General features: G+C 37.6%; 1 protein-coding gene across 3 annotated transcripts in view; it reads left to right on the top strand.

Moving 5' to 3' along the window:
• Positions 1–26,818, top strand: part of LOC127966796 (A-kinase anchor protein 2) — a 92,113-nt gene that overhangs the window by 20,738 nt on the left and 44,557 nt on the right. For all 3 annotated transcript variants that reach the window (XM_052568066.1, XM_052568067.1, XM_052568068.1), the window contains exons 5-9: positions 11,328–11,442; positions 12,027–12,048; positions 12,534–12,635; positions 14,057–14,713; positions 25,437–25,519. In XM_052568066.1, coding sequence (XP_052424026.1) covers positions 11,328–11,442; positions 12,027–12,048; positions 12,534–12,635; positions 14,057–14,713; positions 25,437–25,519 — 979 coding nt within the window. The remainder of the gene's footprint in view (positions 1–11,327; positions 11,443–12,026; positions 12,049–12,533; positions 12,636–14,056; positions 14,714–25,436; positions 25,520–26,818) is intronic.

Raw genomic sequence — 26,818 nt, 5'->3', positions numbered from 1 at the left:
TGAAAAATAGCACAGTGTTTACTGAACACTTTCCACTGATCTCATCTTAGATAATAAGGGATGTTTTGATGTGTTATATGTTTATTTCCTGCGACAGCATCCATTAAGCAACCACTGTCCCAAACACTGGAGTCATTTCCTCCAGACTTCAGTGGGTTCTGTATTTCTGCCCAGCTTTGCTTTTAATTATGAAAACTTCAAAGCTGCTCCCTTCAAGCTCATCTGGTAGACATATTTGAACCTCTGCAGATGCCATTTTAAGGTTCCTCATAGGGGATGCAATGCCAAACCAATGTGTGTTTGTCGATTGCTCTGCAGCAGGATATTATGTTCTGTTCTGAACATAAAGTATACTAGCAACTTCTAGAAATAAACATGATAGAAACACTACAACATGTTCAAATATGTTAACATTTGAAATGTGATCATGTATTGATCACATTACTAGCATGTTTAAGCACAGAAAACCACCTAAATCGTGCAAGGAGTGCTGCATGGAATACGAACCATAGGCTGTGGTGTATTTCTATCAACTGAATCTGATCGAAAACAAAACTGGAAAGCATTAAAAATTTGATTTACAATATAAAAAGAAGGCAGGTTATGCATAAACAAGAAACAGATACACATAAGCATATACTAATAAAATAGCTTTTCTGTTTATTAATTGCACATTATTATCCATTCATTTGGTATAGAAACTTCCGTGATCTAAGGCCTAGATCACCATTCGAACAGTCAATATTCCAATAATAAGTGACGGAATATTGGAATATTTCAATATAACTGTTGTGAAAATTGGTATTCTTGGAAACCAAGTTGGTTTCATTGAGGTTTAGTGTATTATGTGGTTTCAGTTATTAGTTTTGTTGTTGTTGTTGTTGTTGTTGTTTGCTTGTTTGTTTTTTAGAGAAGGCCTGGAGGGTGTTTTGATATCTCTCATAATCTGTTTAAAGGCTAAAGCTAAATTTCTCAATGCTCAGTGTCTCTGAATGTCTGGATGTCAGGAAAATGTCTTGCCCAAAGCGCCTGGTCATCTCAAGAGAAACTATTCGGATGGCTAACTGAATTTCTTTTGGAGCAATCAGTTGTTATTCAGTTGATTCAAGTGAGCTGTGTGGGAGTGTTTGGAAGATGTTTAGATTTTGAAAACTCATATTACATCAATTATGTTCTACATTTTGGTCCTCATGAGTAATTATGCAATCAGTTGTGATTGAAGTGGATGATGCTCTTATGATCTGTTTGACAGTAATAAGTGGATGATCTGAATTACATCATCAAGTTGATTGGTCATTAACTCTTCCATGATGTCATCCATGTAACGTCCAATTCATTTTTTAGATTTTATTAAGTCTCTAGGGTGGGTTTCCTCCCTGCACAGGGTGTCGTCTTTGAATTTTTGAATTATTTGAATCATCTTTGAATTATTTTGAAAGTTCAGATTAAAAAGTCTGCACACATTTCTGACAATTATTTCAGTGATTTCAAAAATATAACATTCAAAAAAGGTTAACTGAAATTGAAAGAAATGGATAGGCAACTGACTGTGGTTAAGTTTGAGCTTAAAGTATGATTAAATGCTTATGATTATGACTACAATAATAAATAAAATGCTAACAATCCATAGCTATAATACAAAAAAATCTCTAAAATCTGTAAAATCAGCATTCAACATTTGGTCAGTATTTGTAATTATATGACAGTGTTTTTTTATATTATTATAACGTCAACTACTTCAGATAAACATGCATCTAAACCATAGGTAAACAAACAGTGGTTGGCCATTTTACATGTCAATTAGACAGTCTCTTCCTATCTGATTCTTGTCCAAATTAAGTAGCTATTTGGAACAAACAGTTTGCAAATAGTTCAAATAGTGGGTCAAAGATGCATCAGGACCCTGAAACACTGAGAACTTACTCTCACTTATGGTTATTTTTAAAAGCAAATGTCCTTGGGCTGTGAGCTCCCATCTGTCATTGGAAGGGTAACTGTAGTCAAATGGACTGGGCGATTGTTTGGGTCATTGTGCGGGTGTGCTGGTTGTGTGTGGCAGCTGATATTTCCTGGACTTGCTCAGAAATCCCTCTCTCTGGACGCTGGGAGGAATGAAGTGATAGAAACGCCTCTGTGGCTGGAGTATGGAGACTTAGGGAGTGGCTGCTGGTTATTTCTGTACCCAGTAGAGGAGATCCTCCAAAATAATTTCGCACTCAAGATTCTATTTTTTCCAGAGTTGATAAAAAAGAATGAAGTCTTCAGATCTCTGTATATGTTACAAAAGAAATGGTTAATCATTATAGTTCGGAAACAGTTAATCAATAAATGAAAAGTTTCTTACTCACCCTCAGACCATCCAAGATTAGGATGAGTTTTTTAGAGTTGTTTTGGCTTGTAAACTATGCTTGATTTGTGCATATTTCTCTACTGATTCAGATGTCCTTGCTGAAAAAGAAAAAATACTGTATAAAGTTATAAAATGTATTCTTATTTTGCCTTTTTTTTTGTCTAAAATGAGATAATTGTGATCGGGAATGTGTTTTTAGACTACACTTGCACAAGTCTGACTGTCAGCGGACGAAAAAGTGCTATCAACAGATGGCTATAATTTAGAAATATGCAAATATCGTCTTAAACAAATCAGCCTAACCGATATACTGCTGTATCACACTGAAAACGCAAAGCATGAGGTTACTAAAACTAAAAACTGAAAAGTTGATGGTAAATGGATTTGGCTGTATAGCACTGGTGGTTTTAACTATAGCCTGGGCTGAACAGCAGTGCATCTCTTGTGAGGACAGACTTCTCCTAAAAGCGTATCATTACAGAAGACGTCCCAGCCACTGAGTCTAAAGTAAAGCACTAACTACCAGGCTTTCCAGGAAAAATGTGGCGTTGACATGATACTAAAACTCACTAAAGCACCTCCCCGACACATCTGCACACACACTGTTTATACAACTGTGTGATATGAGCTCCTAACATGGTGAAAAGAAAGTGTAAGGTCACTCCTCTTGCACTGGAAGAAAGGAAGACATAAAAATAAACATTACATCAAGGTTACAGATAAGACTGACTGCTATTACTAAACCCAGACCTCGTGAGCTACTGAATTTCTTCCTCTGTTTGGACTGAATCAGTCAGCATGCAATATATTTCAGAAAGTCTTTGGGCCAGTCTGTTATTCTGGTTATTATTGAGATATTATTATAGCTGTTATTAAAAATGTATTTTAATATTTACGTTTTATTCAAATTTAAGTTAAAGTTCTGTTTTGTTTTGTTTTTTTGTTTTTTTGTTTTACTTAAGCTACTTTTTTTACACACTAGAGTTGTTTATACTGTTTATATACTCTGTGTTTGGAACTATTAAGATTTTTGTATGTTTTTGGATAAAGAAAGGAAATTAACGATAGTTAAAAATGTTTCTTGAGAATGAAATCAGCATATTAGAATGATTTCTCAATTTCTGAAGATCATGTGACACTGAAAACTGGAGTAATGATGATGAAAATTCAGCTTTGATCACAGGAATAAATTACATTTTACAATATATTACAATATAAAACAGTTATTTAAAATTTCAAAGTATAACTGTTTTTACTGATGCTGTTTAGGTGAGCATATAAGACTTCTTTCAAAAACATAAAACATTCTTAATTATTTTACCAGTAGTGTAGTGTTTGTTAATTTTATTAGTTTTATTTTTTGTTAATTTAGTACATCAAGCTAGACTAAATGAAAATGAGAAATTTAGTTAAGTTTTAACTATAATTCTTTCATGTTTTGTGTGTGTGTGATTGTGTGCTTTGGTTTAGATCAGTACTCTCGTGAGTGCGATTTCATTTTAGCCGCTGTTACCTGGAGCACTTTCATTTTCTTCAGCATTTAGCAAGAGAAAATTGAGGTAAATTTATGCAATATTTTGCTGTTAACAAAGTCACACATGGATTAATTTTGGCATAATGAGCATTGCCTTCGAATTAATTCATTTCTGAATCTGAGAATTTCCATGTTGTTGTCTCATAATTACGGTAGTGACAAAGATGCAATATGAAAACTACAGAATTTTCTTACAGCAATTCAGATTTGACATCTGTTTAACTGGACAGGAAGCAAACAATCTCTGTTTTCTTGGGAGCAGCAGTTTGTGGGGTGGCTCTGCTGCTGATGATGACTGGCTGAGTATAGGAACATCACTGCTGTGAAGTGACAACCTCACACCAGTTTCATAATGATTCTAGCCAAGGTTTAGTAAACAGGCGTGTCATAGATTTTGGAATGATTGCAAATGTGAGAATATCACCAAAAAAAAACGTATCCTAAATTTCAGGGTAGTATTTCAGCCCAAAACCAGAAGAAATTATTTTATGTGTGGGACAAAATTAAGCCGATTTTAAGATATTATTTTTAATAACACATAATAACTGTAGCACATTCTCATTTATTATATGTGACCATTTACCACAAAAGCAGTCATAAGGGTCCATTTTCTGAAATTGAAATCTGAGAAAATCATCTTTCCATTGATGCATGGTTTTTTAGGAAGACAATATTTGGCTGAAATACAACTATTTGAAAATCTGGAATCTGAGGGTGCAAATGCATATTACAAATCAAAAATTACGTTTTGATATATTCATGGAAGGAAATTTACTAAATATCTTCATGGAACATGATCTTTATTTAATATCCTAATGATTTTTGGCATAAAAGAAAAATAGATCATTTTGACCCATACAGTGTATTGTTGGCTATTGCTGCAAATATACCCCAGACACTTAAAGGGTTATTTCTCCAATACGCATTAATCCACAAATGACTTAAGCTGTTAACTTTTTTAACGTGACTGACACTCCCTCTGAGTTCAAACAAACCAATATCCCGGAGTAATTCATTTACTCAAACAGTACATTGACTGAACTGCTGTGAAGAGAGAACTGAAGATGAACACTGAGCCGAGCCAGATAATGACCGAGACAGATTGATGATTGAACTTATTTATTATTATTAATAACAATGTAGTATTTACGTGGTATTCATAAATACACAGAGATGTGCAGTCACATTAGCAAAATTTTATTGAAAAAGGTATATTCTTGTCAGTTAGGTGGTGATGTATGTAGAAGTCACTTTCAATCCAAGAAGTTTTCTGTTGGTCAATAGAGCAAATTCGTATGACAGTTTAAAATCAGTGTAAAATTTGCATAGGAATTTTTTGCCCTCGTGTAAATTTCGAATTGCATATATTCCTATTGAAATGACTGGATTTTTTTTGTGTGTGTGAAAATTCACCAGACCCACATTAAATGTGAACCATACGCTATTATTTTATGTTGTTTAGTAATTTGATTTAAATAAAATAATACATTATAAAATCATTGTATTACAGTATTTTCACAAGAATCACTATTGAGAATAGTGGGAATAACCAAAAGGAGAAAGTGATGCACACAGGAAGCGTGAGAAATGATGCAGGAAGTGAGCAGTGGGTGTGAGGCCTGTATGAGCTCATCCAGACGCAGCACAAGATGCACTGTTGACCTCGAACTGAGCTTTGGAAAAAGAAAAAAGGGGAAATCTGCTTTTAAATGAGTCATTGTCAAAGCGCCATGCATGGAATAAAGTGACTGGCACCTCTCTGTGATGGAAAAATGGCTCTGCTTACTGAAAAAATAACACTGAAATATGAAATAACTGATAAATCTGCTTTTCACACTATACTGAACACACTTTTGTTTTAGTTATTTGCACATGGAAGTCCTGCATTAGCAGTTATTAAAGAATACATATATCTAGTGAAAGGGCCTTGTGTGTACAATCACAACCTTGTGTGCTCACACAGTTATAGCTCACAGAAATGCTCCATTCATAGATGTGGATATTGATGTTAATGTTGGACTGATTTCCTTTTCCTAAATTGACATAATAAAAGTCACCGTGACGCTTTCGTGTGAGCTGTGTCTGTTCTGTCAGAGCTTTGGACATGAGTCATGAACTTCATACCAAAATAAATAGGCTAAACCCAGAAAATTCCAGCTTGATGATTTATAGGAAATCACAGTTGATTAATTTATTTTAAGCATAAAGTATTCACAGGAGGATAAGGGAGACGAGTTGAGTTGTCACATGGAGAAGTTTTTTCATCTCAGGAGAGGCTTTGAGTCAAAAATCCAATTGCAGGAATGTTTTCTCAGTGGTCTGTGGTTTCAAACACATTGTAAATCTTTTTTTCTTTTTTTAAATGAGAATCATTATATCTTGTAATACCTTTTTAAACAAGTGAGCACAATAAAATAATTAATGTAAACAAAACTTTAATAACATAAAAAAATAATAATGTGAAGTTAGGGCAAGTTATTTATGTTGTCATTTTTTTAATTACAGCTGATGAATTGCTGTAATTAACTGTAATTATGTAATCAGTTTCTTTAAACTATACAAATGGAATAAACAAAAATCTCTATCTTTCTTTATATTGTAAATGTGTATAAAATTTATTAAGTAGCCTTTAATTATGGCTTAAAAATCTATTATGGTTTATGTCTTTGTTCCTTTAATATATCATATTTATTTCAAAGTTATGTCAAAGCTCAGCATATGTTGAATGGACTTATAAATCATTTAGTTATGCTCTATTTTAAGGTGTCCTTGTTACAGTGTAATTATACATTTAAATTCTTAGTAATATTAATTAGCTACATGTACTTACTGTATGTTTAGGGTTAGGATTGGGATTTGGCTTTGGGATACTTGCATGCATCTCTACATAATTTATTGTTATTAGTAAGTACATGTGTAACAAAGGCTACTTAAAATAAAGTGCTACCAATCTTTTTTTCCTGCCCAATAATAATGATGTAAAATCTTCAATAAAAGATGTGAATGTGCCTAAATATAAAATACATTTTAAAAGTCAGCTGCAAACCCTACAAAATATTCACTAGAATAAAAAGTATTCAAACTAACCCGGTCTCCCTATTTAAAGTATAAAATATTATGCATGGTTATTGATAATGATATATAAATGTTTGAAGAATATATAAGCTTGTGTAAGACATTAGTTAGTCTTGCCCTAGCTGATCTTGAAACATGCTAAAACATGAATCCACCACCAGAGGGCCTTGAAGACTTTGTAGTTTATTTCTGTAGTAAATCTGTAGTTTAGTAAGAAAACAAGTGCATTTTGATGGTCCCCTTTAGAAAACTCTGTTGACTTTAACTTTGCAGCTACATGTCAACTAACTCTCAGTATAGTATTAGTAGTGTTAGCAGGATAAGTTGACATGCGTTTGCAAACTTACTTATACTGGAGCATCTGTTGAAGACCATCAAAAAATGTTAGCAGATATCAAGCAGACAGTCTATGAATACTTTAACGACTGCTTGAAGCTGCAATGTTAGGTGTAGACAGTAGAATGGGAATCAAAATAAAGTGTTGCCAATATTTTAGTTCATCATATCTTTGAAAAAAGCATTCTGTTGGATACAAATGAAGTGTGTTTGTGTGTGTGTGTGTGTGTGTGTGTGTGTGTGTGTTGGGGGTGTCTGAGCGAGACTCTTGAGCGAGACTCATCGTTAGACGCCTTCAGCTAATTGTTTTCCACTGATCACTAATTAGGCTTTCACCAATACAGTATAAATACATTCTACTGCAGGCAAGCCCTCATTACCAAGCTATGATTAAAACACACAGTTGTACTTGTTGCCCACAGATGTTAAAGAAATAGTTCACCCACAATGAATATACAGTCATTATGTACTTAACCTTGTGAAAAATGAGCGTGCTTAACTGTATTGTAAACTTGTAGTGAACATCACAACTTGAACTATATTTTATAGTCTAACTATATAATATATTTAAAAACCGTACTTGCAGATAATATAACATTAATAACATAAAAGTTGACTTGAGAGCATTTAAATAGACTATTTCTTGACTGTTTTTTTAACACTATTTTAAAAACTGCACTTTTTAAAAATGTCAAATTTAAAGTTTAAAGTATGTGATCGTTTTTCATAGAAGTGCACTTAAGTGCAAAAATCACATTTGAAGTTAATATATTTCAAATGTTCTAAATTGCAATTTGATCATTATTATTGTGTAATTACAAATATATGTTTAATACATGAAACGTTTTAGTATAAGTGGGCCAAAAAAGCACTGTAAAGTTAATCGAATTTGCATGCAATATGAATTTAAACTTTTATACATTTTAAGTTAATTGCAATTAAAATGCAGTTAATTATATTATTTTATAATGTGTATTATTTTCGTAATAAGTACTCTTTTTAAAACTTTCCTGAAGTGTTTTTCACAAGTGACCATGTTGTTTCAACCCCTCTTTTCCTAAAAAAAAAAAAAAGAGTTGTTTTACAGAATGTCTAAGCTGCTCTTTTGCATAAAACATACTGTTCAATATCGAATGGGCTACTTTTGTTATCCTTTCTCTCTCTCTCTCTCTCTCTCTCTTTATTTCTCTGTGTTTTACAATATTTGGTAGCTGGAACCTTCTAGTTTCATCAAGTTTCACAAAAACCAAATGGGGTTACTTTAATTGAATTTGATATTGAAAATCAAACAAGAAGTTCGTGCACAGTGCCACATGTTGATGTATTCATGGCCATCCATTATGTTTGTATACACAGATCCACATGTCATTTTGTAGAATGAATTTTCATCAGGAATCGTGGGAAGGCTCCTTCTGTTTTGTTATCGCAGACCATGTAACCTCAGAGATGCAAACAATAGCAGGAAATTCTCATGGGCGGAGGCAGCGCGGGTTCCTCCGCCGGCAGCTTCCTCATTGGCTGCCAGCATTCAGAATGAGTGAGAATGGAGTCCGCTGGGAAAAGAGGAATATGCATGGGTTAATTGACACTGAAGGGATGTGTCTCATTCATTTCCACAATGTGTGCACACGACTGCATTCCATGCAGTGATTTCACTCAATGGGCAGAACATCTGTACATCAAAAAAAAACAACGCTTCAAGTTCAAAGTAAACAGGAGATTTGGTTTTATGGTCCTTTTTCATCAGGGATTAAAGAGCACTGATTTTGTTTCCTCCATGAGAGGCAAAATTTTATTTTTAGCATAATGTACATACAGCTTTTTTGCATTGAACAAAATTGCTTCCAAAAAGATATCCTAAACTATAAGTATTCTGAAGCCAAATAAAAGCTTTGTGCTCGGGACAGAGCACAACTCTTGTTATGTGTCCTTCTAAATGCGTTACTGTACAAATGTTTTGGGGTCAGCAAGATTTCAAGATTTTCTATATTTTGTTCAGAGGTGGGTAGTAACGAGTTACATTTACTTCGTTACATTTACTTGAGTAATTTTTCGTGGTAACTAATACTTTTCGGAGTATATTTAAAGATGGGTACTTTATACTCTTACTTGAGTAAATTTTTGGGGGAAAATCTGTACTTTTACTTCGTTACTGTGGGCGACGCCCCTCTCGTTACTTTATCTTCATGCAATAAATGTTATAAATGCTTCAGTTTATTCCAAACGCGCCGTCTACTTTTCTCTGGGCAATGAGCGATGCCCATTCGCGAATGATTCATTCTTTTGAGTCAATTCTGTTCAAAGGCTTGATCAAACCAATTGGCAAGCGAGTGAATTGGTTCGTGAATCAGTTTGAATGAGTCGTTCAGTTCCCTGCCGCACGCGCTGAGCGTCTGAAGCGGTTCACTCAGAGTTGTAACGTTTAAGAATATTAGCCGCGTTGAAAACGGGGCTATGGAACTTCACTGAATTGAAAGCAAATCTGCAAAGGCTATTCTTTGCTTGCGATGGAGATCCTTATTAGATGAACGCGTGTGCTGTCTACTGTTTAACAGGTAATAACTTGGGCTACATTCGATTACAGTACTACATGATACCACTGTTACATTAGTTTGTTGTACGTGTGTGGCTTATAACAGAGGGGATTCAAGTTGAATGCATCTTCCAAAAGACAAAAAATAGCCGATTAAGATTTTATTAATTTTAATACAATCACACCGGTACGAGTATGTTCAGCGAGTCATATCATCAGCTGCTAAATTCAGATCTGTGATCGCTTGCTGGCGCTGAGCCAGAGACAGACGCGTTTTTACAGCGTTGCGCATTATAACCAATCACACACGGTTCTTTTGAATGCAATGGCCAATCGGAGGTGTTCCGATGAGTCATCGCTGAAATGTCGGTGCTTCCTTCTCTCGCTTACTGACTGAATACCTCTTCCTGGCTAATTCTCTCGTAAATAACAACAAAGTGCAGATGTGTGTACGAATCTATAATTAAGATATTGATTTCACAGTGTTAACAGTTTCAGTGATTTTAATGGGAGTTTCTGAGAGTGATTGAACTCTAGACTGTCAGTGAAAATGATCTTTAATAATGTAAATGTTATTTGCTCTCTTTCTGAACAATGAAAGATTAGTAGCAATATTTATATCACATTAACTTTCAATGTTAAATTCACATTTAATATAAAGTCAGTTGTATTAAAAATATGTTATGGCATGACATCTCTGTTACTTAAGTAAACAGACAGGGTTTTATAATAAATTACATAAATTGGAGTAAAGGCTGATGAAATATATACATTTACACACACACACACATACATTACATACATTTTATCTATATATCTAAATAAAAATAGGCTCCGTATATATGACCCAAAGTAACTAGTAACTAACTACTTGAGTAGATTTTTTATCCGATACTCTTTTACTCTTACTCAAGTAACTATTCAAGACTAGTACTTTTACTTTTACTTGAGTAAATATTTCTAGAATAACTTTTACTTTTACTTGAGTAAAGTTTTTGGGTACTCTACCCACCTCTGATTTTGTTCAGCACGAAATTTGAAAGTAAATACATTTAGAATGCTACAAAAAAAAGTGGTATTTCAAACAAAAGCTTATCTTAATTAAAGAGTCCTAGTTTACACAAAAAAATATGAAGCAGCATAACTGTTTTCAGCTTTGATAAATAATAATAAATGTCTATTAAACAGCAAATTTAAGACATTTAAAATATATTCATATAAAACCTTTTATTTTTAATTATAATAATAATTCAGAATATTATTATTAATATTACTACATTACAAAAAATTCCCTGAATTTTTAATGGATGTGTACTTTCAAAGTTCTTCAAATCTCTATTTCTTTTTTCTTTTCTTTTTATCCATTAAAATGGTCTCTGAATTTCTGAATTTATTTAGCATTTTCTAAATAATTTAATTCATTTTGTTCATGTATGTACTCCATGCAAAAAATATATAATAATAATAAGTAATTTTTGTGTGTGTGTCTGTGTGTGTAGATTGGAATCAGAAATCTGTCTTTTGGAGAATGAAGAATCCCAGATCTCAGCTAAAGAGCAAGTTCTCCGAGAGCGCCTGCGGGAAACAGAGAAATCTATTGAAGATCTACAGAAGGTATGTGATGCTCATGACAGAAGAACACACATCAGAGTGGCCTCGATAAGTGAAAGGAAACTTCACAATTATAAAATCAGTTCGGTTGCATAAAATGGTGGTGTACCTTCTAAATAAAAAATGTCAATTTCAACAAATGTACCATCAACTACAGACACTTCATCCATTGCATCTGCAAATGCATTGCATTCTTACTGACTCGAGGCTCAAATGAAATACAATCTTTCCAACATCAGATTGACACCAGTTATTACCAACATGGGTCAGAAAAGTTCAAATTATTTCTTATTTGTTCACAGTAGACACTTCTAGAGTTCTAAATGTACAATTTATTTATGTATTTATCTATATGCAATAGCACCATTTGAGAACCACTCTGGAAAACAGTAATTCTTTTTGCAATGCTGTTTGGTAAAAACAGTCATGCAGAAATGACACACTTCAGTTTTAAGGGTCGTCATTATGTAACAGTAATGCAGCAATTTTAGAAACACTAAGGGTGAAAATTTTAAAAAGCAAAAGCATGTTACAGTAGTACAATGTCATCTTTATAAATAACACTCCTTCTTTGTTTCTATCTACAGAGTCTTCAGAATCAAGATGGAGGTATGGAAGTCATATGCACATTTTTGTCCTGTAGTAACAAAATCAGTCTGCATTCACAAAAACATTCAGATCAAATTAATGGTCATTTCTGTAATCCATCGGCTGTTACTTCCAAGGTAGCAGTGAAATGGACAGTCACTCAAACATACATGCTGTCTGCAACTTTAGCCTTTTGGATCATTTCCCTCTTGCCTCAGCTCGACTATTGAACCCCACACAGACACCAGTGACCCTGCACTTTGTGTCCTCTGATCCACCTATTCACAGGGAAGCCCTGTTACCCAGAGCCCACCATTGTTTTGTTCTTATTCACTTGTGTTGCTTTTGCTATCTAAGCAATGAGCTGCTTCATGGAAAAAGGGCGAGAGAGAGAGAGAGGGAAACTCAGTTTAGTATGGGGGGATTGGAAGGGGAGGGAGCAAATTCGGTGGGCTTTTGAATGCAGGAATCTAGTATTAGTTTCTCTTCTGCTCTCCACCGGACAGATGCGGTGAATTACAACTGCTCCCAGATCCCGGACCTCCCAGAACTGAACTCCCAATCTCCCTTCTCAGCTTCAGGAGATCAGCAGCCGGCAAGAAAATCTGGTAGGTGTTTGTTGGGATGTGGGAGGAGCTGGGCTGGTCACGGGTTTGGGCCGAGGCCAAAAGAGGGTACAGTAATGCAGATTACAGATGGCGCAGTTACTCACCGCAGCTGTGATTTGCAATTTATGTACAGTAGGGTAACTGGTCAACAACATCTCATAGGCTTAAACTGAATAAACGCTGAGGCCTTTGGACAGCTGTGAAACCTGCTTTTGGTGAGCAGGTGCTAATGACCATTTGAGAGAGAAAGCTCGGCTTACAACAGACCTGTGATGTGACGGAGATGAGTGATAATCTCCACCGCCGTAAAAGTTTATTGCATGTCTAGTTCATGTCTCACTATAGAAGTGGACTGGAAATTAATAGAAGCTGCAAATCTATGCAAAAAAAAATCAAGGCATCAGCAAAAAATCTTTGTGATCGATTTCTTTATTTAAATTGGAAACCGCATTGTGAAAATACAACGAATAGATACCATACAAAAATATTAATATGAACTGCACTGGCCTGTCAACAGGCAAATGTTATTACCATGGCATAATAGAATTTACAATGTTGTAAATGCATAAACAAGAGCACAAGTGTGATTTACTAACAAACACTGAGCCAAATTAGTGCTTGCAATTCCAAATAAACCAGCGAAAGATGAATTTACGCCAAAATACCATCAAGTTTTATTGGACACACAGCTTTTAGATTTAGTATTTTCTACTCCTTATAAAACTTGCAATGCCTGTACCAGAAAAAATAAATGCTTTTAAAAAGCATTTCATTAATATTATAATATCTGCAAGTTTTTTTAAGGTTCGAAGATTTTACCCTACAATGCAAAACAATTGAGTTCATCTGTTTTTCAAAAGGGAATTTTTTTTAGCTGTCTAACTATGCACAATTTTATGGTTCATTGTATTTTCATTAGTTGCATTGGTATTGTTTGTTTTTTGTTGTTTTTTTTCTCCCCTTCAACCTATTTTTAGGTTGCAAGCCTCCACTTTAGAACCATGGTTTAGATTAGTCATATTAGCTGCCTCAGAAATAGCTCAGGGTGTTTTTGTATTTGACCAAGCAATTTTATTTTTCAATGGAAGCTGTTATAAATAAGTCCAAAGACTGCAATTTGTCAAGTATTATATAAGAGGAATGGTGCATTTCCATAAAATGAAATAAAAAAGTGTGTTGAGTGTGTCGTCAACTAAGCTTACTTCAGCATACAATGGTTACTGGCAACAGTGTAATAACAGTACAAAGGGTATGTTGAATTTGTGTTTTGGTTCTGATTTAAATGCCAAATTATGAGACAGTACAAATATCATGGATGTAGTGACATCACTGATTGATAACAAGCATGTCACATTTCAGTAATGCATGATAGGCCACCCTGAGTAGACATTAACCCACAATCATCTGCACTCTTCCCCAAGCATTATACGCCATGGAGATCAGTGTCGAGAAGGACCGGAAAACAGGTGCCACCAAGATCCTCTCAGCCTCAGCGGTCAGCCCGCAGGACGCTCACCAGAGGGGTGTCAAAGTCTACGACGACGGCCGTAAAGTGATCTACGAGGTGCATTCTGGAGGATCCACTACACTGGAGAACGGCACGCACCCCTGGAGTCCCGGCGAGGTGGATGAGCTCATGCAGCAAGTCGGCAAGACCCCACCACGAAGCGACGGAGCCCGGGTCACTGTCACACCACCTGAACCCCAGCCAACGGGAGCACAGCTGAGCTCCAAGCAAGACAACAAACAATCCCCTAGGAAAGCCGAGGTCACGGAGGTCACGCAGACTCCACAAGCCTCAGCCGACAAACCAGTGACCATGATCTTCATGGGCTACCACAGCGTTCAGGACGAGGAGGAATCCAAGAAGCTGCTTGGCTTCGATGGCACCATCAAAGCCGAGATCGTCCTCATCGACGAGGACGATGAGAAATCTCTTCGGGAGAAGACCGTCACAGATATCTCCACCATCGACGGCAACGCTGCAGACCTGGTGTCGGGCCGGCCTCTGTCAGAGACCACCGAACTGTCTTCAGAAGGCAAAGATGAAAGCTCGACCAAGGAACTGCCACCCACAGGTATTGAAAAGAAAAAACGCTGCCAGTGCTGTGCTGTCATGTGACCTTTCTCCTGCAACTTCTCTTTCCTGGAGCACATTCACCAAGGCTCTGCCTTCCTTAAAAACAAATCTCACCCTGTTACTAACAGCACCTCCACCTCTGTGAAGTGAGAGAAGTTCGCCTCTCACACTTTCTGACCTGTTTTCCACAGATTGTCTGGTTCTCTTGATGTAAGGTTGTACGATTCATAGGGAACATCTTTAGGAGAAGATCTGCTGGTCGATAGCAACACACACTCTTTAAAATTAAGGTTCCATGAAGAACCTTTAACATCCATGGAAACTATCCATTGTGCACAAGGTTCTTAGAAATGTTCTTCACAAAAAGAAAAATGGTTCTTTTAAGAACTTTGAGAACTTTTGGAACAGTAATTTTTAAGAGTGTCTGTGAAACGTTTGTAGCTATATTATTATCCTTTATTTAATTATCCTTTGAGATGGAATATAGATGAAAAAATATGTAAATGTCAATAGAATCAATAGAAGACTTCAACTTAGTTGTCCACTATAAGGTTAGATCGTTTCATGGAACTTCTTACAATGCTGTGGCATAGATGACAAAGATATGGTCCATAAATGTCCATCCCATTTTATATTTCATACAATATGGAACTGAAAAGTAGATCCATGCAAAATAAGGATGTTTGACCATGTTGTGCAGTAGCCTTACGAAGCCTTCAGATTACCATAAATGTTGGTTGTCCAAGATATTTTTGTTTACAGATCCAGATTTATTTTTCCCAACAAAAATGGAGACAATGTACGTATGCTCAATTCATTACATGAACTGATTTACTGAAAGACATCTGCCCTTCAGTGCCTCTGTATCCTCATATATATAACAGGAATTTTATCCTTTTTCGTGTTTTAAGCTGCAAAAGGACAGTGAATATTAAATAGGAAAAAAAATCAGATCAGACCTGGATCATTCAAAGAGCTGCTCAGAATCGGCTCAGCACTGCCATGTGTGCAAATACACATCTTAGAGAAAGAAAAGCACTGGTGTGACTCTAGATTACATGCACTATGGAGGTAAACAAGGTGCTTAATATATTTGGATCTATTGGAGCAATGCATGATTTGTACCAATATTGTACCAGCAAACCAATCTTTATTTAAAATTATTAACTGACACTCAAATTCAAATCATGCATCATTAGGCATAACTTAACTTTGAGGTTAAATAGCAAATATTTTGGGAGAGAAAAATATTTAGAAAAGAAATGTTACTATTGTACATGAATAGTCCTCTAGTGCTTATTATTCATAATCAAATATGAAGTCACAGAGATTACAGCTGCATATGTATAATATGCCTGTAGATAAGAGAATGTACATATATTACAATCAAAATTAGTGTTTAATCCACATTTATTTCCAAAGTAGTTGAAATCTTAAAGTGTTTTTAATATTTGCACATTGTTTGCATATTCACACTTACATAGCATACCGATAAATCCCAAGACTTCTCGGTGTGGTCATAAAATACATATCTAAAGGACATATTTCTGAGTAAATTCTTCTCTTTTCACTAATACCAGCTGCCTTGCTGTTTCTCTATTCATTTTTATAAGTCTTGCCACATTATAGAAGAACTTGTTTTAGTGCCATAATACATCATTTTTGTACAAATGATGCTCAGACAGGGAAATTAAAAGCCAGCTTACCTTATATTTACAATGAACAAAGATAATAAAAAATGAAATTAGAAGTTATCTGCCCTTTCAGGTATAACTTAAAACATGAATTACATTTAACCAAATTTTAATTGAAGATAAACCTTCAAACCTAGAAAAAAAAGAAGAAATTGCCACATTTTGGGATTTTTTTACAAGACCTTACCTTTTTTGACAATTGATTTTACAATAAAAACTGTAGCTAAAACAGGAATAGCCACAATAATACAGTTAAATATGCAGACAAAGCTCATTTATATTAGTCATTGCAATTCATTATGCTTTGACATACCACAGAGAACTTATTGGAAATTTTTGTTTTTGTTTTTGTCATAAGAGTGTGCAATGTCATGTATGAAGGTCATAGAGTACCTGAAATGATTCTGTAATCGGTGCCAAAACACACTCAAAGTTCACCTTTTCATGCTTAAAGACCCCATGAAATTGTTTCAGGAGTTTACATATTTCCTACTGAAACAGGAAGTTGGGCAGGAAGTTAGCTGATGTCACAGCCCACCAATCCCAAAGAGTTATGTCTTGCTGGTTAGTTTTGGCTCTTAGCCCCTACCGATGCTGTGACTGCACCATCAGCTCAAACTCATGAGGAAACTATTTTACGACTTTCTGATTCATATGAAAATTAATTCAAATGTATTTATATAAATAAATAAAAAACAGATCATACGAAAGCACAAATAAGACACTATATTTCTGTCAAATTGCCAAAATATAAAATAGAATTGAATTCTTGTGAGACTATTAAATGTTTCCATGCAGATGTCAATTAATTAGTAATTTCGCTCAAATGGAACTGAATTCCCACAAACAAAGATGGCCGGTTGCATACTTTAAAACATGCGTCAACCGAGTAACTAACATTGACGTGAAGGATAACAGAACCTTGATGTGCTACATGCCATTGAAGATGGTATTTAGGCAATAATCTATATTCTCATTAATGAGGATTTTACTGGACAGAAACTTGTATATGCTCCTGTGAACAAGACATCAAAAAATTGAAATGTATTTATCTGGTAGATGTGTGTTTTTTAAGCTGTAGGAGTAGCGTATAAGGCCATGAATCCAAACATGGATTTGTTTTATTATTATTATTCATGGGGTCTTTAAGATTGAGCATTTCATGTTTGAATCTGTTAATACAATGCAGAAATGGTCGCCGTGATTTTGACAAGTAAGATATGTTCCTGGATTAACATCTTTTGATGATCCTGCATCAACATTACTGTCCAAAAATATAGACTTAACACAATCCCTACCCCTAAACCTAACCCTACCCATAATTTATTCCTAAAATCAGTGGGAAATGATAGCTGATTATCAAGGGTGTAGAAGCACCTAACTCTGATTGTAAGCCTAAAACAGATATTTCCTGAAAAGATATATCTCAATTCTGATTGGTTGACTGGAATGTTAATCCAGGATCGACAAGGATGTTGATCAAGGAACATGTTGTAGCTCCATAAAACATTAATGCTCAATGTTGTCAATGTTGTCTATCAGGATCTTTCAACCTCAGACTGCCAAACAGCGTTAACTCAGTTTTGGACTTTAATATGGTGGTGTGACTCCCATATGAGCTCTGATCTGCCATGAAAGTACTGCTGTGCTTCTTCATTGAGATTCTGCTGTATTTTTGTACTCCTGAAGTTTCATTTTTAATTGTTCCACTTTGCTTATACCTTTTTTAATGATGATAACATTCTCTTTCTGTATCCTATCATTCTTTTTCTCCCTCACACACTCTCTCCAGTACGGACTGCCAGCAGCGCTGCTGTAACATTGGCTTTCAGTTATTTATTTTTCCTTTTGTATGGTATACTTAATCCAATAAACATCATATTTTTCCAATGTGTCTACCCTCCTGTGTCTGTGCTATGGTTCTTTCTCTAACAATGTCTCATCACCGGGACTCATACTAGTTCTTTCCCTATCCATAATCGCATCCCTCACCAGTTTCTGGGCAGCACTAACTCCAGCAGGGTCTGTCTTGAACTCGTGAATGAGATGTGCTGATGTGTCTGCCCCGCTTCACAGATTGCATGAACAGCAAGTTTAACCCTCACCAAATCTGTTCCCTCGCTCACAATTAAAGGCTGACGGCCACTGAGGAGATCTGAGTTTGACACAGGTTTGTGAGAGTCATCATATCGGTAGGTTTAGAAATCACTGAGAAAGCTGAAAAAGTGTCATTTTCCAAATGAGTAGTACAGTTGTCTTGGTTTCTAGGGGAAAAAAAAACATTTATAGACCTGGTTAAAACCAGATAAATGTATCTGTAATATATATATTTACATTATACACTAACATTTGAAAGTTTGTGGCTTTTTCTCTCTCTTTTCACCAGGGAACAGTCCTGGTTCAGGACTGTTTCCTTTTGATCAGTTTAGCCAGTCATTGCTGAATACGTTTATTCATTTCTTTAAAAAAATACAAAAAGAATCACCCCAAACTTGAAGGTGTATATAAAAATAATAATAATAAATACAGATATCAATTAGGCTTATATTATCTAAAACAAGCAGTAGTGTAGTATCAGTAAAAAAAGTTCTTGTTTCAAGCATATTTAGTACATGTTTTTACTGGAAACCTGAGTTGATTCTGATATACTCTAATAAGTGCCAAAATTCATAGAACACACCAATATTGCTTAAAATTACATTACTTGTACATGATATATACTAATTCAAACATATTTATAATTATCATTTAATCTCCATTATAACCTGATTACTCTTGATCATCTCAAAAATGTCACTGCTCAAACAGTGATAGTTCACCCAAAAAGAAAAATCCTCCACTTGTTCCAAAACCTTGTTGAACACAAAGAAGATATTTTGAAGAATGTTAGTAATCAAGCAGTTGCCAGCAGCCATTGACTTCCATAGTATGGGGGGGGGGGGTTGTCAATGGCTACCAGCTATTGTCTGGTTACCAGCTTTGACAGAACACATTTTTGCTGGGTGAACTGCCCCTTTAAGGACAATACTGACAGTCATTCCTCATAACCCCTAAACACCAGCATTTAGAAAGACGTTATACTTACTTCTTAACATTGTCTAGAATGCACAAAATGCATACTTACTAATGTGTCTTGATATATTCCTATATTTTCCTATAACAACGTCTCGGTTAAGTATGGTAACCCTCGTTCCCTGAAGGAGGGAACGGAGACGCCATGTCGGTGACCGACGAATATAGGATATCGCTTCGATAGACCAATCTACTTCGAGTGTAAACTAAACGAGCCAATGCACATTGGCATGCAGTTATTGCATCCAGCTACCTCTGATCACTGCGTGAGTATAAGAAGGCAGCAGGTGCAACGCATTCCAGTTTTTTCGCTGAGGAGGCGAGCTGGGGACCCGGCAGCTCAGCTTACCATACGTAACCGAGACGTTCTCTTTCAGTCGGTCACGCTGGACGCCACGTCGGTGACCGACGAATATGGGATCCCTATCAAAGCGCCATGGGTGCTGCCCCTATAAGGTGTAGGCCGGGGCTCAGAACAAGTAGCTCCACTCACCATTGTCAAAGCACTACCTCACTGGTTGAGATTGGATAACACTGGGAAAACGTACCCGGTCCGGGAACCGGGACGCTGCGGAGGCCCCATCCTTCCGGAAGGAGGTCTTGGAGGCAAATACACATATAGCATCTGTTTAGGAGTATACGGAGAAATTTGAGGTGATTAAAAACCCTCTTGGGAAGGCAGAAGTCTGCCGGGGAAACATGGGCTCTAAGGCTATACCGTGGACTATAGACATATGAGTACAGCTTAGGTTTCAATATGGAACCCACCCTTCCATGGTTCTCACGGATACATCATGAAGGCCTGGCGCCGGACGTACCGCTGCGTCCAGCTGCTTAGGGTGATGGAGGATCTCAACAGGGTCTACAGTACAGACACTCTGGAGTAGTTTAAGCAAGCCGACACTAACCAGGGCCTCTCAGTGCCACTACCCGTTTGAGGTGAGAACACAGGAGGATACCGGCTTTACACGAAGGCTATAGAACCTAGCGAACGTGTTAGGGGTCACCAGCCAGCAGATCTACAAACATCTGTCAGCGAGGCGCCATGAGCCCGCGCCCAGGAGCATGCAACACTTCTAGTTGAGTGAGCTCACAACCTGAAAGGGCAAGGCACATCCTGAGCCTGATAGGCCAGGGTTATGGCATCCACAATCCAGTGGGCCATCCTATGCTTAGAGATGGCACTCCCCTTCTGCTGGCCTCCGTAACAGACAAATAGCTGGTCTGAGGTCCTGAAGCTTTTTGTCCGGTCTACATAGCACCTTAATGCTCGGACGGGACAAAGTAAAGCCAGGGCTGGGTCTGCCTCCTCCAGGGGCAGCGCTTGCAGGTTCACCACTTGGTCTTTGAAGGGTGTAGTGGGAACCCTGGGCACGTAGCCAGGCCGGGGCTTCAGGATTACCTGGGAGTCAGCCGGCCCAAACTCTAGGCACGAATCGTCAACCGAAAATGCATGCAGGTCCCCTACCCTTTTGATGGAGGCCAGTGCAAGCAGGAGCAGAGTGAGTTTCAATGAATGAAACGTTAGCTCAACTGAATGCAAAGGCTCGAATGGGCCCTGCTGTAGTGATTTAAGCACTAGAGACAGGTCCCAAGAGGGTATAGAGATGGATTTAACCTCCTGGCCCCTCTAAGGAACCTGACGATGAGGTCATGTTTACCCAAAGACTTCCCATTCACAGGTCATGATATGCATCAATAGCACCAACCTGGACTTTGAGGATGGAGGGAAACAGCCTTCGCTCCAGCCCTTGCTGCAGAAAGGACAGCACGACCGCAATCGGGCATCTTCGGGGGTCTTCTCCACCACTCGACGAACAGGTTCCACTTCAAGGTGTAAGCGTGTCTCGTAGACGGTGCTCTTGCCGAAGTGATGGTGTTCGCTCCCTCTTGGGGTGGGTCACCTAGAACTTCCGCGTCCCATCCAGGGACCAGACATGGAATTTCCAAAGGTCTGGACGCGGGTGCCAAATGGTGCCCCATCTCTGAGTCAGTAGATCCTTCGTCAGAGGAATTGGCCAAGGAGGGGATGTCGCAACGAGCACTAGTTCGGGGAACCTGGTCCGCGTGGGCCATTATGGTGCTACTAGCAAGACTTGCTCCTCGTCCTCCCAGACTTTGCACAGTGTCTGTGCGAGAAGGCTCACTGGGGGAAACGCATACTTGCGTAGGTCCCGCGGCCAGCTGTGTGCCATTACGTCCGTGCCGAGAGTTCCCTCAGGCAGGGATTAGAACAACTGGCAGTGAGAGGTCTCTGGAGCAGCAAACAGGTCTACCTGAGCGGCTCTGAACCGCCTCCAAATCAGCTGGACCGTCAGGGGTTGCAGTCGCCATTCTCCCGGGAGCATTGCTCGAGACAGCTCGTCGGCTGTATGACTGAGCAGGCCTGGAATGTGAATGGCACGAAGTGACCTCAGAACCTTCTGACTCGCTCGAAGGTCATTTGCGGTTCGGAGTTCATCCAGAAGCGCTGGATCGTGACCATCCTCGTACAGGTCCTTCAGTGCCTTAGCCTGGTGCACCTGCAGTAACGCCATAGCGTGTTAGATGGAAGCAGCTTCCCCGCAAGCCGCATAGGCACTGCCGGTCAGACCAGACGAGTGCCTACAGGCCCGGGAAGGGAGCACCGGGTCTCCACGCCAGGAGGCGGCAGACTTAGGACACAATTGCATCACTACCGCCCACTCCACCGACGGGATTCCTGAATACCCCTTCGCTGCACCGCCATCAAGGGTGGTGAGGGAGGAGGAGCCCACAGGCCGGTTTCTGGCAGCAAAATGTGCCATCCACGACGTGGTGAGCTCGTCATGCACTTCTGGAAAGAAAGGCAATGGGGTGGGGCACTGAGAACTAGCGCGCCATCCCGAGAAACCAATCATCCAGCCGCGAGGGTTCGGGACGTGGTGGGGGATTCCACTCGAGCGCTTCCCTCTCGGCGGCCCGGGAAAGCATAGCTTCCACTTCGGGATTCGACTCAGGCTTTGTCACCATCCCAGAGGGTGGTAGCGCAGCCGAATCGTCATCCGACAGCCCTCCCTCTGACTCTCTAATAGAAGAGAGACACGTGAGGCAGTGATCGTGACCATCACCCGTTGCGAGGTAACGACCGCACCCAGAAACGCCCATGAAGCTCTTTAGGAAATGCTCTTTTAGTGCTGAGGCGCACAGGGGAATTGGCCGCTTGCAACACGACAGGGGTAGTGCAGCCTGAAGTGTGCAATCCACTCTACACAGGAACGACCGCCGGGAGTGACCGACTGAAAGGGAACCCATTATATACACTATATACTATATAAAGTTATTTTTGTTTGTGTGTGCTGTGGCAGGATTATCGGACCAAACTACACTTCCATCATTCTCTTCAGCACCATGAAGATGACAGAAAACACAGATAAAGCATCAGCTGCATGCTTAAAGTGAATCTCTATGTGCTATTTAATATGTTGCATTAGTGCAAAGCTTCCTAGGTAATAAAAATGAAATCAGTATAAATATCTATAAAATATCAAGTCGTAATTACAATTTCCGAACTCATAATTACAAACCTCCCAGGAGGATCTGAGAGCATCATTAAAGACATTCAAAATAATCACTTAATGTGTTATTAGTCAGAGAGCCTTCCACAAATAAAAACAGCACAGCTGCACTGGGCTCTTATCATCCTCTCCTCATTTACATAAACCATTCCAGTGACAAATGTTATTTACAAGATCCTTCTTCTTTAAAAAAAGAAGAAAAACAGAATGGAAGCAGTTGTCTCGAAGCAGACTTACACTATATGAAACACAGAGCTATAAACACATGAAATTTGAGATATGACCTTTGAGAATACAGTTAAATATATTTAGATGTATTGAGCCCATCAGTTGTCCCGAGTGGCAGGACCTGCAGCTTTACTGCTCTAGAGAGACCAGCAACAAAAGTTTACAGTCAGCTGCTTTAGAAACAGATGCTTAGGAAAATAAACAGGGCAAAATATGTATTTAAAAATAAAGAATATACATCCTGCACAATCTTCAATGAGTACACTGTAAAAATTGATCATTTTCAATTGCTACCTTTATCTTTAGAGCTATTTTAAATGACATTTTTATAATTATATGAATTGTTTTGTTGTTATTAATTATGTTGTCAATAATTATAATGTACTTTATAATTTTTTACTTGAATAAAGCAATTTAGTTAATTAGTTAGATGTTATTTTTATTCAGTGAAGTGAATGTATGAAGCAGAATTAAATGTAATAAACAAGAAAAACACTATTAAACTTACCAGCTGCAGAGAATAATCTCAACAGTGTAATGGACAGATCTACCTGAACCGTATAAACTCTCTGACCTGGCTTTGAGAGAACATACTAGAACACGCATTAAAGGCAGGGTAGGTAAAAAATATATAAAAAACTTTTTTTCCAAATTTGTTTAAACTTTATTTATATATCAATACATAATTAAAATGTAAGTACTCTGAAAAAGAAAGTATAAAAATCGAGTGTCTGTAGACCTCTCACGACTGTTTTAAAGACAGCTCATTATTTCCATTCACTCCACCCCCTCCCTTCTGGGCTCCTTCCAAAGCCACGCTATAGCTATCATCTTGAGCTAGGCCTATAGATTATTTATCGTCTCTACTACGGCTCGCTAAGTAATGTTATGTTAGCTATATTATGCAGCTACGTGTGCTAATGACACATGCTTCATGAAAAAATAAACAAAAAAATATGTATGATCAAAATACAAAAATAAAGATTTACCTGTTCAATAGAAATAAAGCCATCAAGGAGTCACTTTTCAGCCCCTTGAGTTCCCTCAGTTCTCGCATCGCTGGAAAGCCACGCCGATATTAACTCACGTTTTATTTCTTTGTTTATCCAAAGACTTTTTGTTCATTGCCTTTTCTTGTACTGTTACTGTCTTCCTTTTTTTGCCTGGTTTGCCTTCACTAACTGCATAGGCCGGTACTGTGAATTTTGCTTGCTGTTTCTCTACAATTGTTTTGGTATTCCTAGGATTCGTGCCTCTTGAATTCCTCAAATCAAACGTACGCGCGCAAGTGGGCAGGTCATGTGTGGCAAAAGTGTGGTTGCCATGGTTGCGAGAGAGTGACAGTCGCCTAAGCCAATCCTATGTTTCGTCCCCGAATGGAAATAATGAGCTGTGTTTAATACAGATTAAACGGTCTAGAGTCACTCGATTTTAATACTCTTTTTATCAGAGTACTTACATTTTAATTATGCATTGATATATATAGAAAGTTTAAACGAATTTGGAAGAAAGTTGTTTATAAATGTTTTACCTACCCTGCCTTTAACTATCAAACACTGATAGTGGCATTAAAGGAATATTTCACAAAAAAAATAAATAAAGTAAATTCTGTGTGTGTGTGTGTGTGTGTGTGTGTGTGTGTGTGTGCATGTGTGCGTGTGTGTGTGTGTGTGTGTGTGTGTGTGTGTGTGTGAGAGAGAGAGAGAGAGAGGTAGGCACACGGTGAGATGGCATATTTAGCATTTCAAACCCAGCACACTATCTTGACCTTTGACCCCTAAGGCTGTGTGTGGGCTGCTATTATAAACAGCACAGCTGACCTGCCTTCTCTTAAACACTTTATCTGATACAAATAACAACCTCAAATTACTTCTATTACACACAAATAACCCTAATTACACATTTGCCATTAACAAGCTGCCAGATGCAGTTCCATAACAGAGCGATGAGATATTATTTAATGTTTATGTCATATTTAGTAAAGTCACAAACAAACATCCATCAGATTTTCATCTAAATAACTCACTCAACAAGTTATTCCTGTGTTCACAACATCACTTTGAAGTACAGCTTCCTGTTGCTATGATTCCAGCTGGTGGGCGTACAGTAAATCTATATTTGAGGCTGTTTGAATCCAGATTGTTTGAGGTTATGATAATGAAGTGATTGGGTTGGTGATGTTCTGTTGCAGGCGGGGAGAAGGCACGTTCAGTGCTGCTGACACCCGAGAACGGACTGTATCCTACAGCCACACCACGATCTGCTGACTCTCTGGTAAGACTACGGTGATCATTTTCACAGGGCCACCTGGATTTTATTATTACTACAAAATATTTCAATATGTCCGAGGTGATTTAGAATTTGACTTTAATCTTCCATCAACACCAGTGCCAGGAAACAATTCTGGAACGTCATTTCTATGCAAGATCGTTTCAATCGATTAGTACATTCATATCTTATTAATCTGCCATTCAACTTCAGTTCACTATTAAATGTATTAGTGAGAAGGTATGTGGGTACCTGGAAGATGGACAATCTGTTACTACTTAATAACAGCATTATATTTCTCTACATTAAATTATATCATTTTGAAGAATTGCTTGGACATGGGGTGTGGGGGGGTCTTCTCAGCTGTTTTCTGGCAGTAATTGAGAGATTTTGAAAATGTATGAACTTTATGAATTGTGTGGTTCTCCATGTTTATGACTCCAAGGCCACTTTTTGTCAAGACAATATTCAAAGACTCTCAAATATCTAGGCTCATATGTACCGCTCGTTGGTTGGTTGTTTGATTGGTTTGTATTTATTTATTTTTATTTATGAATTCTTACTTTATACTTTTTTATTTTTTAAGACAAAGTACTTCCGGCACTTTCAAATATGAATCCATAAATCATAATATAATGCATATTTTTTACTAGTACTGAATGTTAAACATCGTGGGTGTATTTTATGAAAACACGCAGATCATATTTCACCTCAAAACCAAACTAAGGAAAATAATGAATTATACGCTGTTTGGATGGGAATCATATGGAAGCCCATTTGTGCCATGTAAAAAAATAAATAAATCATGCCTTAAAAAGTCAAAATTATGACATACTAAATAGAAATTATGAGATCAAATGTCGAAACTGACCTAATGACTTTCCAAACACATTGGTCACAGGATACTGGTCTATAATGATAAAGGGACATTCTGAAACGAGTTAATTAGGCAGTTTGGGGGGACCAAGTTCAATACACACCTTATTAATAAATCATAGTGCCATAAAAAAGGTCTTTGCCCCTTGTTTTTTTTTTTACTTTTTTGCATATTTTCCATACTTAAAATATTCAGATCATCAAACGAACTTTAATATTACACAAGATAATGCAAGTACACATGCAACACATCATGCCGCAATCTAAAGAAATTCAAGAACAGATGAGAAACAAAATAGTTTATATGTATTAGTCTGGAAAGGGTTATAAAGCCATTTCTAAGCGAACCACGGTCAGAGCCATTATCAACAAATGGAGAAAACTTGGAACAGTGGTGAACCTTCCCATGATTGGCTAGCCTACTAAATT

This window comes from Carassius gibelio, chromosome B10, assembly GCF_023724105.1.
Source record: "Carassius gibelio isolate Cgi1373 ecotype wild population from Czech Republic chromosome B10, carGib1.2-hapl.c, whole genome shotgun sequence".
Lineage (NCBI taxonomy): Eukaryota > Metazoa > Chordata > Actinopteri > Cypriniformes > Cyprinidae > Carassius > Carassius gibelio.
Note: the sequence above shows the minus strand (reverse complement) of the source record. Positions and strands in the feature narration are given on the sequence as shown.